General features: G+C 33.9%; 2 protein-coding genes across 3 annotated transcripts; both read left to right on the top strand.

Annotated features, from left to right (window-relative positions):
- Nucleotides 1-631: 631 nt before the first annotated feature.
- Nucleotides 632-9,301, top strand: LOC115713027 (uncharacterized). Of its 2 annotated transcripts, none has more exons than XM_030641499.2 (13): nucleotides 632-1,012; nucleotides 1,692-1,837; nucleotides 2,277-2,368; nucleotides 3,377-3,490; nucleotides 4,070-4,400; nucleotides 5,626-5,805; nucleotides 5,949-6,029; nucleotides 6,147-6,365; nucleotides 6,489-6,631; nucleotides 6,999-7,165; nucleotides 7,368-7,585; nucleotides 7,746-7,838; nucleotides 8,479-9,301. In XM_030641499.2, the coding sequence occupies exons 1-13, from the start codon at nucleotides 817-819 to the stop codon at nucleotides 8,674-8,676; spliced, it is 2,178 nt and encodes a 725-aa protein (XP_030497359.1). In that variant the 5' UTR covers nucleotides 632-816; the 3' UTR covers nucleotides 8,677-9,301. The 2 variants fall into 2 exon arrangements, with proteins under 2 accessions (XP_030497359.1, XP_060970147.1); XM_061114164.1 differs by having other exon boundaries at nucleotides 686-1,012; nucleotides 8,466-9,301.
- Nucleotides 9,302-9,639: 338 nt separating this feature from the next.
- On the top strand, nucleotides 9,640-11,040 carry LOC115713028 (uncharacterized). Its single transcript, XM_030641500.2, has one exon. The coding sequence runs from the start codon at nucleotides 10,079-10,081 to the stop codon at nucleotides 10,670-10,672; it is 594 nt and encodes a 197-aa protein (XP_030497360.2). The 5' UTR covers nucleotides 9,640-10,078; the 3' UTR covers nucleotides 10,673-11,040.
- The last annotated feature ends 4,260 nt before the right edge of the window (nucleotides 11,041-15,300 follow it).

Below are 15,300 nucleotides of genomic sequence, written 5' to 3' on the forward strand. Positions count from 1 at the left end.
ACATTCAATTGTTATATTTTAGTTGATTATAATAATAAGACAAATATATAGATTGAATTTAAAATTTCAATTAACCACCATAAAAAATATATTAGTTTTAACTTTATATTTTTAAAATAGCCAAATAACTTATATGATATATATCATAAAAATATATAAATATATATAAAAAAAAAACTATCTAAATTGGTTGGTCAGGTTATTTTAAGTTGATTTGGCGTGTTATATTTTGGTCGGATTTTTCAGTTTGTATTTTTTATTTAAGTTACTAATTAGACCATCTGTTTTGTTAAATGACAAAATAGATCTTATATTTTTCAAAATGGTAAAAATAGGACCATAGGACCTTAAGCTCAATTTTAATAATTTTATTTTTTAATAAAATCAACTTTAATACAATTTTTAACACGAACAGATACAAAAAATATAACAAATTTTGTCATAACATCTCTAGATTAGATTATTATTAAGTTATTTTGACAAAAAATTAATTTAGAATTTTATTTATATAATTTTAAAAAATAGAAAGTTTATTTTGTCATTTGATCTAATGAATAATTTTGAAGTTCATTTAATTATTTTTTGTTTTTTTTTTTAGTAATATGGAAGCAAATATCTAAAATCTTAAACAAAAATGTGTTGTTTCGGTGGCGCGGCCTAGACCTAGATTTCCCACTAGTTAAGTAACCGAGAAAGATAACTAATAACAGTTTAGTACTCGCTTACTAACAAAGTTGAATTGAAATGGATAAAAGAACGAATGGAGAATCGATGTCATAGCCCATACGCCATACCCACGCCTACAGCTTCTACTCAATGGCCATACAGGCCCTCTCCCATCATCTCTCTCGTCTCTCCTTAGCGCCATTTCTCTTTCCCTCCACTCGGATCGCGCTCAACCCTCCTTCTTTTCATCACGTCGTTTTCTTTCGCCGGAATCTTCATCAGGTTCGCCCTTTCTTCCGCTCCAATTGCTCTCGGTGTTTCACCGTTACTGCTTCCAACTCTCGAGGTATGAGTAGTTTCTGTTCTTGCTTTGTTATCTCTGTTATGAATTTTTTCGAATAGGTTGTGTGCGTTGTCTATTTAGGCTCTATATTTATTTGCGAACTGAATTGTTTAGAGAAACGAACTTCAACTTACACTCTTTGAGTGACTATTATATCATGTTCGGCATTTTATTAGGCTATCTCAAGTTTTTGAATTATGCACTTTTTTGTATTAGAAAAGTTAAAACTGTTTAATGAAATGAATGGGAGTTTTTTAGATTTTCAAGTTGGGACTCTTAGGTTCTATATTTAAGATTAAATCTAAGAATCCTTTCATGTATAGTTTTTTTTGTTAAACACAGTTGAAATTTATTTGCGTTGACATTGCCGCATGAAGTAACATATCTCCAAAACCATGTTTGTTTTATCTTCTGTATCTTATGAAAGGTTGTCTTTGATAAACATTCCATTTAAAAGAAACAACAAAAATTTACGTGCCAACATATATTTTTGTGATGATCAGCCAAAAGGAGTGTGGTTTAGTGCTAGCGTATATGGGATGGAAATTGTGCAACTCTTTTTTAAGATTCCTGCTTTCTCGAATCCTTCCGGGTTTATGAGTTCTATAAATTCATAGACTATATACATATTGGTGTCTTACAATGGTATGTTTTTTTTTCTAAAAAAAAAAATGTATTGTAGACTTCAGTGACAGTACGCATGATGAAAAATACGATGTTATTGTGGTTGGAGGAGGACATGCTGGTTGCGAAGCTGCCCTTGCATCTGCTCGTTTGGGTGCAAAAACTCTTCTTCTCACATTAAATATTGATCGAATTGCATGGCAGGTTAGTAATCTTTTTCTAATGTCTTCTAAGGATCTAATTCTATTTAATCTCTTTCTAATGTCTTTTAACTCGCATACTAATATTCTAGGAAAGAGGGAAATATTAGATGCAACAGTTAACTTCTCTCTCTCTCTCTCTCTCTCTCTCTCTCTCTCTCTCTCTCTCTCTCTCTCTCTCTCTCATGTCTATTTAGGCAAAACTCATTTGAACTAGTTTTGGCCCTATATATTATCCCCACAATTTAATTATCACCTTACTGACCCAAGAGGGGTAGCTCAAATGGTCAGGCATGTGAGTTGCTCTCACAAGGTTTGAGGTTTGAGTCCTTCCTAGGTATATAGAAATTGCTACAGTTTCCTGGTCCCCAAATATTGTAGGGATAGGTGGGGATGCTAGTTTAAAAAAAAAATATCATCTTACTAAGAACATTTCAATACAGCCTTGCAATCCAGCAGTAGGTGGACCTGCTAAATCGCAGCTTGTGCATGAAGTGGATGCCCTTGGTGGTGAGATTGGGAAGATTGCTGACAGGTAAAACAATAAAGACCCCCTGTGGTTATTCCTAAATTGCCCAAGCCTCAAGGCATGTAATGTTGTTGTTTCTTGTTATTCTTTTTCTTTTAGTTTTTGGGTCTAAGAAAAAGAATAGATTAGTAGATTGTGCTCGTATGTGGAATTGTGAGGTTACTTCAGCTCCCATTGTGGGTTTTGGATTTGAAAGCATCATCCTTACCTTTCAGCAATGTGTCGAATAGCAACAGGAGGCCCATCAATGCACTTATAATTTTGCTTCTTTTAATTTGCAATAGAGTTCAATGTTTGTTACATGTCATCATATGAAGAAATGATCTTCATGCAGTTATTTGAAAAACAATTTTTCACTAGTTTCTGAAATATGAAGACTAAATCAGCTATTCAGCAGCATTTTGGTGGACGTTGATAATATACATATCCTAGAGTGAAGAGCCAAATATGTATATTCTGTCAAGAGTGGATGACTAGGAAATGATATAGGTGGTGTTGATATAGAAATTGAATAACTTAAAGGCATAATTTCATTTAACCTTTTGGGAATCATGAATCTAAGGATGGTAGAAGTTCTGTTCTAGATTTTTTTATAGTTTTTCCACAAATGGTCAGATCCTACTTGAGTTCATGAAGGAACAGATGGTTGACTGAATTCTGTTGAAAGGGGAGATCTGATGGCTGTCTGTGATTTTAGGTCATAATTAGTCTTCATGCTTTGTACTCTTTCTCCCTAAGGCTTCATTAAATATCATCCCAGTTGTTGTGTCATTTAACTTTGGACCTGTGACTACAAGTTTCTTTTGAATGCTAAATGCTAAATTCATCACGTGTAAATTGCTGCATTGTTAGTTCATACCATTTTTTCGGTTAATGAGAAAGGAATTACTAGCACTAATTTACATTTATCATTTTATTTTAAAGTTTTTATTGATTGGCAGAGAACATTTGATTTTCATCTCTTGTGTTTGCACTTCATATATTGTATTGTATCTTAAACTGTCATTTGTTTAGGTGCTACTTACAAAAGCGTATTCTCAATGTCTCAAGAGGCCCTGCTGTTCGTGCTTTGCGTGCACAAACTGACAAACGAGAATATGCTATGGAAATGAAAAACATTGTGGACAGGCAAGTTTTGCTTACCTTTATGCTTCGTATTTTAGGTGCCATATTCTTGCTCATGATGGCTTTTATGCTATGGTGTACACATGTTTACAACAGTGAATAATCAACTTCATGATAATAATATTCAGTTGATGATATGTCTCCAGTCAGTAAGTATGTGATTGCCAATGCTACCTGATTGATTTGACTCTGGTTTTCAAGTTATTGATTGATCATACAATTAATGAGAAATTGGTGTATTATCTTATATATATATATATATGCACATGTCACGATAATCTGCATGCACTCCATGGTAGTAATGCCCTAGAATTTGTCTTAAAGACTAACTAGGCAATAACTTCATCTTCTACAGAATTTTGTCCTTTAAAATGCGATCTTCATATCATTGTTGTAGCACCACTGCTACTTAAGACAACAACCATTTTTAGAGTCGGCAATGTAATAGAAAATCACTGCGAGAGTTTAAAGAGATAACAGTTGAAAGCAAGCAATTTTTGTACATTACTTCTGACACGCATTTCTCTGTTGGTGTATGCTTCTTTCTGTTTCTTGACCAGTTTTGTCTGCATGCATTTTCAGCACCCCAAACCTTTCCATCAGAGAAGCCATGGTAACAGATATATTATTGGGAAAGAATGACAATGTAGAAGGTGTACGTACATTTTTTGGCATGAACTTCTATGCTCCTGCTGTTGTCCTCACGACAGGAACTTTTATGAGTGGTAAGATTTGGGTTGGCAAAACTTCTATGCCTGCAGGAAGAGCTGGGGAGTCAGCTTCACATGGACTTACTGAAAGCTTACAGCAATTTGGATTTGAAACTGATCGGTTGAAGACTGGAACTCCAGCACGTGTTGACATTCGTACTGTAAATTTTTCAGCATTAGAAGCTCAGCATGGCGATGAAGAGGTCCTTCCATTTAATCCCATGTGTAGGTTCAATAGATTTGGTTTAACAAATATTAACTGGAATCTTAAAGAAAATTGTTTGTACATTTTTTCAATTCCACGTAGTATGTTCATAGGTCAATGTCATTCATTTCACGTTTTTTACAAATGCTGTTGTTTTGCTACCGAATCACCCATTTATGTAGGCACTGGCATGTTAAATTAATGGTTTCCTTGAATAAGTGCCGAGGTAGAATAAGAACTTTAGATCAATGGCTTAGGATTAAAGGCAGAATAATATCAGGTTGGATGGCAATAATTCTTATAGTAGTATTTTCTGGTTCTAAAGCTTGAGAAAATTACTTGGGGCGAATGACCTAAAAATCATTTTCTACGGGATTAAGGTTTAAATGATTCTAGACTGCAAGACTTTAAATGATTCAATTAGTGAGGGTTTTGTGTCTGGAAGCTGAATTTGATGAGATTCAATTTCAGAATTCTGTATTAACAAGCTGAAGAGTCATAGGATTGTGCTGATTTTAGGAAAATGTGATGGGGTAAAGGGCAGGCTATAGCTTACACTAAGCAAGAGAAGGGGAATCAGATAGCTTTTTCTCTTAGGAATGCTTAGGGAAGTGGAACATGAGGAAGGAATAGTGTTTTGCTCAGGCTTAACTGCAAATATCCTTCTGCTAACTATAAGAAGATAAGTTTACCCTATTGTTTACCTATTAGGAAATTATCAAAAACTGCTCCCGTCTATTATACAAGAAACAAAAAAATATGTAGTTGAATAGGTCACTTAACAAAGATCTACAAAATGAAATAATAGAAACCTGATAATGTAACATGATATCCAGAGGTCCAGGTTTCATTAAGAGAATTTAAGAAAGCAAATTTAGGAATGTCTCCCCGGTATTTAAATTCAAGAAAAACTATAATTAATGAAACCTACTGCTAACTTTTATTTCTTTTTTAACCCCATATCAGCATTGCTTTGCTTTAGCTGATTCTCAATTTTAGAGTACAGCTTGCTTTCTAGTATGTCTATTGCATTCATTTCTCAGCAATCCTTTTTTTTTTTTTATCTTTTCTTTCCTTTCCCTTTTTTGAAATTGCCAGCCTCTGTTTATTTTGAGCCTATAAAACTTAAAGAGAAATTGTTAGTTTTATCTTTATTCATGACTATTGAAGTTCGCGATTCTGTTTATTATGGAGGAGTTTAAATGTAAGTTTGTGTTTTACAGGTTGGTTGGTTTAGTTTTGATCCTGAGTTCCATATTGAAAGGGAACAGATGTGCTGCTATCTCACACGTACGACAAAGATTACACACCAGTTAATTAATGATAACTTACATGAAACTCCCACTTATGGAGGATGGGTTGAATCTAAGGGGCCTAGATATTGCCCCTCAATTGAAGATAAGGTATACTTAGTGTAATCTATGTTTCTAAAACTTACGTTATTAACAACTTCGGTACACCAGGAGGTGATAATACAATAATATAGATGTATACAATTCTTCACAAATTTATTTTACTATTCTTTTTTTCTTTTGTTTTGTTTTAGATTGTTCGATTTAAGGATAAGGAGTCACATCAAATATTTCTTGAACCAGAGGGTCGAAATGTGCCAGAGCTCTATGTCCAGGTGCAGTGTAAATTATTAGTTTTTTCTTAATGCTCACTTTTCTTATTTCCTAGACTATACAAGTATTAAAATCCAAAGCTTTGTATATCCGGGATTTTATATTTTCCTCTACTACAGGGTTTTTCTACCGGTTTACCGGAAAGACTACAATTACCACTCTTGAGAACTTTGCCTGGACTCGAAAACTGTTCAATGCTTAGACCTGCATATGCAGTAGAGTATGATTACTTGCCTGCTCACCAATGCACTAGGTCTCTCATGACAAAGAAATTTGATGGGCTTTTCTTCTCTGGTCAAATAAATGGTACCACAGGCTACGAAGAAGCCGCAGCACAAGTAAGTTTATTTAGTACTTTATTTAATTTGTTGAAATTGAATATTATCCTAGTTTAAATTTATAGTGAGATCTTGCAACAAAAAGTGTATCCAATGATTTGATAACCTATTTCTTTTCTTTAGGGTATTCTATCTGGTATTAATGCTGCCAGACATTCAGATGGTAAACCACTCATCGTTCTTGAAAGGGAAAGCAGTTACATAGGAACATTGATCGATGATCTGGTCACTAAAGATCTTCGAGAACCTTACCGAATGCTAACAAGGTAACAACCTGCATATCTCCTACCTGTATATATGATTGTTATGGTGATGGTGGGCAGTTGTCCCGAATATGCTCTCCTGAATGTTTTTGTCATCATCCTTTTCAAAGTCTTGAACTGTAGAGAGGAAGAAGGTCTGACTTCACAGCCTAAATGACAAATTTATGGTGTGATCATATTCATAATATGGTTGCACCTGAATGGATTGTGTATTTTCTACTTGGGGTCAATTGATGTAATTCATTTTTCTACACTTACACATTATTTTTCTTACAAGCATATAAATGATAGATGCCTTCAGTTTTTGATCTTGAATGAATCTCGTAACAATCCGTTTTTTCATTTCTGTCTGTGTTTTGTTTCTTTGTAGCCGCTCAGAACATCGGTTGCTGCTTAGATCAGATAATGCTGATAGCCGTCTCACGCCTTTGGGCCGAGAAATTGGGTTAATAGATGATAGACGCTGGAAACTGTACCAGGACAAACAAGCTCAAATTTTAGAGGAGAAAAAGCGGTTGAAAAGTGTTAGAATCTCAGGTTAATTTGCTCTACTGTCTTTGAGATTGCAGTTAAACAATTTGGGGAGTAATTTTGTAACACAGTAAATGTCAAGTGCATTGAATTCTCAACCATAGGGCTATATGCTGATGTACATGTGAATACTGATACTGATCCATACCAGAAGTGTCAATATATATATTTTTTTTTAATTTGCTACAAGTTTCTTTTTTATTCTTAGGAGGAGAACTAGCAGCTGAAATTACTCGTCTATCAAATCAGCCCGTGAAGGACCATTCAACACTGGAAAGTCTTCTCAAGAAACCACACATAGAATATAAGGTATTTGATAAACATGGTTTTGGGAATGAAATGTTATCAAGAGCAGAAAAAGAATGTGTTGAGGTTGATATCAAGTATGAGGGCTTCATTGCACGTCAGCAGAGCCAACTTCAACAGGTAAAGAAACATGAATGGCACTTTGTTTTATAAAGAACTTAAACACTGAGCTATTCATGCCTTTCACAAACAAATTTATTTTGTAAGTCATCACCATATTTTCAGCTACCACTTTCAGTGTTATTATTTATGTTTTCGTTTCTTCAAACTATCAATTTAGATGGTCCATCTACAACATAAACTGATTCCAGACGGTTTGGATTACTATGCAATGACAACTTTGTCTCATGAATCACGTGAGAAGTTATCGAAGGTGAGTAGGTAGCCCATATAGGGTTCGTTTAGTACGCCATATTATATTGTATAGTATTATATTAAATTGTATTTTATGTTGTATTTTTATATAAAGCTATGTATGGTATTGACTTTTATAGACATAAATATATAATATTTTAGTATAAACTAAAATTTAACATAGTATTGTATAAAAATATGATATATAACTTAATATAATATAATATAATACAATTACAACCAAACGAGCCCATAAACTTATATTTATACTGTTCATGACAACATGCCTATCTCTCATAAACGTATCTCTAATATCTTAATTCAATTTTATAGAAGGAAAAGCACTATGTAGCTTCCTTTATAAGTTAAATGTATTACATTTGTTGTTTAATCTATATACATGGTGTGAGAATTTTACTATAACCATTACTATACAACTTGTCATAGAAACAATGAATATAAGAATATTGTCTAGAACTAGAAGCCAGAAAGGCAAAAATATTCATTTGTAATCTAAGAATGGTTGAGCACAATGTCTTTAGAAACTCTTAAGAATGATTTCTTTTTCCCCAGAACTCTTAAGAATGATTTTTTTTTTCTCCAGAACTCTTAAGAATGATTTTGTTTCGTTGTAATTTGGATTTAGTAAATGCTTTCAGGTAAGGCCACAGACCATAGGTCAAGCAAGCAGAGTTGGCGGGGTGAGCCCTGCTGACATTACTGCTCTTCTCATCATCCTTGAAAGCAATCGGAGGAAAGCGCAAGAGCAGAAGAGACACGAGATGCTAACTGCTGTGAAGATAGCTAAAGATCAAGATACGCATGAGGTTCCCTTGACTGAGTCAGTTAGCTCATGATACATGTTGCTAAAAAACTATGCTAGCGACATGCTCTACTTGTCGGAGTCAATCAAGAATGTTATACCAAAATGCATTATGGAGCAAATCATATGTTTCAAAAGTCGTCCCTTATAATCTCAAACAACTTGGTGGCCAAAACTTCTGAAAAATGGTCAAAGGACGATGTGGATGAGTATTTATGAACTCATTCATCTCAATTTTCAGCTGCGATGTTAGCTCCTCACTGATCCTTGCCCTACAGCAAGGAGTGAAGATTCCCTTAAATGTTGTGTCTAAACTAAATTTATACAAGGATAAATAGAGTTGACCTCATTCGTAGTTGTATTTTTTTATATTTATTAACTAGGGGAAAAACTAAATTGAGAATTATACCATTTGTGTTGTGTGTATAGCAGAAGCACACACGCATTCAACCACCAAGGCAAGCATGCAGAGAGGGCAGCGACTGAAGTTCATACTAGACCATTCCGATGGATCTCATTGCTATACTATCAATCTCATTCATGTTCTTGAGTTTCAAATAACGTAATGTAACGCAAGAATTAAACTAACATAGTAAGCCTTGATGTAGAGGGTCAAATTGACCTAAATTTCTAGAGGAGACAGAATAAAGTTTGTCGAACGGATTATCTTGGTCGTGTACAATAAGTTCTATATCAACCACCGGCGCGTCATCCATATATAAAAGTAATTTTATCTAAAGTTTAGAGCTTTGTAGTTTTCCTTGTGCAATTGCTAATTTGGTCAGAGGTACCGCGACAAGTAAAAATAAAATTAAAAAGAAAAATAAGCAAATATAGTGAAAATAAAAGCAACCCCGTGAGATCCCCTCTCCCTCTCTCATGGTCTTATTATGCCAATTTCAAAGTTGAACCCACTTGTCTCTCTCTCTCTCTCTCTCTCTCTCTCTCTCTCTCTCTCTCTCTCTCTCTCTCTCTCTCTCTCTCTCTCTCTCTCTCTCTCTCTTTATAACCCCTTATGCTAAAGGTCCGTTGTGAGTTTGTGACAAGAACCATTTCGTCTTCCGTAAACAACTCCTCAAAACGTCCACTATTCTAATCTCAACCCAAGGAAAGAAAGAAAAAATCCAAAATCTCTTTCGATCTGAATCATCATCGGTCATCAATGCAAAAGGCTAAACAACTGCAACGTAAAGCTCTTTGCATGGATACCTTTCAAACAAATGATCTGATCTATTCCTCTTTTTCAATTGCAACCCAAACAATAACACCCCTCCAATGAAGAAAATGGATGATGATTTCGTGTTATTATTATTATTATTATCATCAATTCCATTGTTTCTACTCTTTGTTTAATTACTTATTTAAACATCTTCATCATTTGTTCATACATAATATTATAATAAACACATTCAATATTAAACATATAACCTCATCAAATGCCTGTACGAGATCCAAGAGCTGGACGAGCGTTCATATGCGTGATCTCATGGTTTCTGTTCCTCACCATAGCCGGTGGCGGTGGCTGCCTCATAATGTACATGATCTTACCGGAGACAAACACCACTTCATGGCTTCCAGTCGTGGGAATCACATTGGTTTGTCTCCCTTGGCTCTTTTGGCTCTCTACATTCATGTACAGAATCCTATCCCGGATATTCGGGTTCAGGATCGGCATCGGAGAAGACAACGACAACCACAACAACATCAGCAACAACGACAACAACACGAACAATGTGATACCGGAGGAGGAGGAAGAGGCTGGGGTGGCGGCGGCGTCTTCCGATCATTCTGAGCAGAAAACAGAGTACTCTCCAGCTGAAAGACGGTTGCAATTCGAAGCTACCTTGACGGTGCACGATGATGATGAGAATGAAAATTATAAGGATGATGGTGATGGTATTATTATTTTAGATCATAAGCAAAGAAGTATTAAGCAGGCCATCGTTTCCAAATCTTCGTCTTCGTCGAGCAATTCAAGCGTCTTGTCTCATGAGAGTGAACTGCCTTTGGCATCATCAAGGGCCCCTTGATGATTAAAGTAATAAAATGATTCTTTTTTTCTTTCATTCTTTTTGGGTTGATCATATATATTCATTTATATGCATATTATTATAGAGACATTGTTGTTATTAGAGATTTTTGTATACCTAGGTAGCTTTATAGATCTTACGTATAGTATATACAGTACATACGTACACAAGTACTGTTATAATTTTTTAAATTTTCTGGAAATTTGGGTTCGTGCATTGTACTTGTGCATGTATATATTAGAACAATGTCGATAGTTTCAATGTATTATTTATTATGATTGTTTGGGGTATTCGCGGGCTGAAGGGATCCCAGAATATCTGCTTCCAAAAGAAGACAATTGATTGTGATTATGGTTTTATTGATTGAATATTTCTTGTGCATTTTCCCTTCCTACGTATGTTTTTTTGTGGGCCTCACAAGTCATATATATGTTGGGATTTTGTCAAGGCGAAGAAAGAAAAAAAAAAAAAGATTTTCCATAAATATGGGAATAAATTTGAAAGCAGGAAAAAAAAATAATACAAAAATCTATGAGACTAATGTGAGTGAAAAATCATAAACATATGATAAGCTAAAACTATATAAACAAGTGTTGTAGTTGTGCCACAATTATACTTTTTCAGTGTTAGTTAACCACTATATTTAACTTTTTATTATTAGAGTTGACCTAGTATGTTTGGTTTATTGGAATGAAGATTGTAATGGAATAAAAGTTACCATTACAATGTTTGGTTTGTATTTTTAACCTTTATAATAGAATTTCATTGTAATGGGTATTACACCAATTTCGTGAATACTCATTACACTCCTACACTACATGAATGAGCATTACAATCACTACTAAATAATAAAAAGACAATTTTACCGTTTCTCTTTCTTTATAAATAATAAATAAAGCAAGGGTATTTTTGTCAATTCAATTTTAATTACAATGTTCATTATAAAATAAATCAAACATAGTAATAGTATTCCTATTACTATTACCATTACATTCCATTACTATTCCTATTACTATTACAATTACATTCTCCTAAACTAAACACCACCTATAAAATAGCTATTAAGAACCTTCATATATGGAAGTCTTGTCTTTTAACATGGTGGTGGTGTCATCTCTATGATTTTATCAGTGATATGCGTTTCGTTTGGTTTCTTTTTGTGCTTTTCGATCTGTTCTCACTCTATACCATGGCTACAACATGGACTAATGAATCTAGTTTAGAAGACCAGTATATGAGCATAAGGTTATAGAAGACGATGATGATGGAGTCATAAGATATGGTCAAGGGTTCGATAACCTATCGGAGATTGATCATAATTGGTGCTTGGTTGGGCGTTTCCTCACAGATCGCTCACTTGATTTTGATGCAATGTGACATAAGATGGCATCACTGTGGAGACTGAAAAGAGGCTTGTATGTTAAGGAACTTGATCCAAATAGATATCTTTTTTAGTTTTATCACGAACTTGACATCAAACAGGTAGTGGAAGGCAGCCCATGGACATTCGATCGAGTCCCTCTAATCTTTGAACGACTTAAAGAAGGAGAGAACCCGCGTATGGTGGTGTTACAGAAGCTGCATTTCTGGGTTCAATTGCATGGTATGACTATGGGTTTTATGTCGGCAAGGGTGGTTCGAGACATAGGAAATTAAATTGGTGGATTTGTTGAATCTGATCCCAAAAATTTTACAGGAGTCTGGCGTGATTATCTCCGAGTTCGTATGTCATTACAGGTGTATTTGCCCTTGAAAAGGAAGATGAAGCTAGAAAAAAGAAGGTGGACTTTGTTGCATTGCTCAGTTGATCAAATATGAAGACTAACCTACCTTCTTCTTTATTTGTGGTATTCTAGGTCATTTTGAGCATTTTTGTGAAAAGAATTTTGAAGTACCAAAACATCTTACTGTAAAACCTTATGGTCTTGGTATGAAAGCGGCTCCGAGAAGCAAAAGTCACTCGATTGATTCGAAATGGCTAAGATCAGGGGTGGTTGTCAAGGGTGCTCCGGTGAAGGACATGCCAGGGGCTCAGATGGTGGTAGGTAGCTCAGAGATGACTATTTCTTTGATATTTTAAAGACACGAGCCTAGGCATAACACCCCTAAATTTGGGCAGCATGCTTATTGATAATGTTTTGGCCATAATTCTTTCAATATTGCTCAGAATTGAACGATTCAAGATGTTTTGGAAAGCTGAAAGAGAGATCTAGAACTTTTATGTTTTGATTTTCTCCAAAATCTAAACAAAGCATAGTCTGATTTAGGTTTGAAGTTTCAGCTTTTTTTCTTGTAATTTTTTTTCTATTTTATAGATCATATTTTTTTGAAATTTGACAAATTTATACATTCTAAGTGTCTAAACCTAAAATTAAATAAAACAAGCGTAATTCTATTTGAAAAAGTGACAATGAAGAAGAAAATTAACTCTAAAAATGACATAAATAATAAGATAAAAATAACCTAACAAATTCCCCCAAACTAAATCCTTACTCGCCCTCGAGTAAGACTAACAACTAAAAACAACACAACCTAAATGAAACAAGCCAATCAACCAAAACATGAGTAATTTTCAAGTAAGCCAAATACATGGTTTTGTACGAAATTTTTTACCTATATATATTAATCCAAAATTTTAGTTCAATCACACTCTTGACTTACTTCAATCTTGCATTCAGTTCATAAAACCATAATCAACACTTAACTAACATTTGATATAATTTATGCATGCTAGATACCACCTTCAATCAACTAACCAAATATATTCTATAAGCTTGCAATACTCACTATTCTCCACTAATGTAAATAGATGCATAATTCATAATCAAAAGATCTTTCTAGTCTTGTAAGGATAAACTTAGGTCCAAGTAGATGGAACGGTCATTTAGGCTTGCCTATACCATAAGCTTCTCCAATCAATTCACCCATAACTTTCACAAATGTTCCTGGTATCTCTTTTTCTTTCTAATTACATGAGAGAAATTATTTTCAACAATATTGCAACAAATTTATTTTTATTTCTTTTTTTTTCAATGTTTTCTTCAAATTTTTTTCTTCGAATTTGACACTTATTTTCAAATTTTTCTTTTTCAAGTTGTTGCCAATCAATTTTTTTCACATTCTCTCAATTTCACTCTTATTTCCACACACACATATATAAAACTTTCCATTAAAATTTTCACAAACTAAAGATCCACTTATGGTATAATTATGGTCAAATTTAAATAATAATGGGTTTATCTTGTTTAGGCTCAAAATGTGTAGAAACAAAGAATCAAGATAAAGCTCGAAAAGGGTAACGAAAGTAAAAATCACAAGGATGGCTTGAAAGGCACAATTGATCTAAAGAATGCATAAATTACTTTCCTAATCATGCATCATTTATTATTTCACCTCAAATAACAAGCAAGCAAGTTCTAAAATTTTCTTAACAACTTTCCACATTTCAAATTTAACATACATATACCAATTCAATTGCTAAAAATTTACATTTTATGATTATATGTTCTTTTAAAGTACAAAATTAAAATTAATCAAGAATGTAATCTTACCAAGCACATGGATTTTTCAAAAAATAAATAAAATTTTTAAACCATGCTATCTACCTGCTTTCACATTGACTCATGTAGTGGCCCAAAATTACTCTAAGCCCAACAAAAAGGCCCAACGATTGAAGTACTTTCAAAGCCTACTCATAAGTCAGAAACAAGAACATGTATGCCCAATGGCTCACATGGGCCACACTCAATTCATGCCTTTTAGGTCGTATACCCATATTTGTGTTGGAATATATTTTACTAGGACCTAGATTTACTAACAAGTATGTTTTTAACATCCTAAATATGAACTTCTAAAACGATATAAAATAAACACATAAAATGTATGAGAAACCTTACATTGGTTGCAGCGGAATTAAGTGACTCCTTCCGCTCAAATCTCTAACCCTTGTATCCTTTCTGTAGCAAAGTATCACCAAGATATGATCCCAACACTCCTCCTATTGTTTGGATTCTTCACAGTCTTACACACTATGATTGAGGACTAACTTGCTATGGGTGGGCATGCACTCAATCACTAAGGCTCGAATTTGATAGTGAAGAAGACTATAGGATTTCGAATCAGAGAAGAGAAAAGAAGAAGAAGAAGTCTCAAACTCTTTAGTTGTCAGATAGAATGAAAACTAGGTCAAGAGTCATTAGAAACATTAGTTGGATAATGAGACCATTCTTTTCCTTTTATACTAATTTTCACAGGGTTAGGATTGATTTATTTGGAATAAAAAAATGATAAAAAAATAGAGCAAAAATAGGCTCTAGTTGTTAACTCAAACTTTTCGATCTCCTTGTTTTGATGATTAACAAATATTTGATTATTATTTGTTACTAATGATTTATTAATTTTGTAGCAAATTTAAAAGAGAAAATAAATATTTTGGTATTTTTACCAAACTTTTGAAAGCAACACTAAATGGATTCAACAAGCATATCAAGAGCAAAAGATTCATCAAGGGATCAACAACTCAAGACCCTATTCAAAAGAGGTCTTCAAAATCCCAAAGTCAAAAAGTCAACCCGAAAGTCAAAGTCAAAGTCAAAGTCAAGGTCAACTCTCGGGAAAAGTCAACTTGG

Source organism: Cannabis sativa, chromosome 4 (assembly GCF_029168945.1).
Source record: "Cannabis sativa cultivar Pink pepper isolate KNU-18-1 chromosome 4, ASM2916894v1, whole genome shotgun sequence".
Classification (NCBI taxonomy): domain Eukaryota; kingdom Viridiplantae; phylum Streptophyta; class Magnoliopsida; order Rosales; family Cannabaceae; genus Cannabis; species Cannabis sativa.

What these genes read in the sequence shown, in the direction of transcription:
- LOC115713027 (XM_030641499.2), top strand. Translation starts at nt 817, where the DNA reads ATGGCCATACAGGCCCTCTCCCATCATCTCTCTCGTCTCTCCTTAGCG. An exon ending in CTCAGCATGGCGATGAAGAG is followed by an intron (nt 4,401 to 5,625) that starts GTCCTTCCATTT and finishes TGTGTTTTACAG; the next exon opens with GTTGGTTGGTTTAGTTTTGA. An exon ending in GAAAAGTGTTAGAATCTCAG is followed by an intron (nt 7,166 to 7,367) that starts GTTAATTTGCTC and finishes TTTTATTCTTAG; the next exon opens with GAGGAGAACTAGCAGCTGAA.
- LOC115713028 (XM_030641500.2), top strand. Translation starts at nt 10,079, where the DNA reads ATGCCTGTACGAGATCCAAGAGCTGGACGAGCGTTCATATGCGTGATC.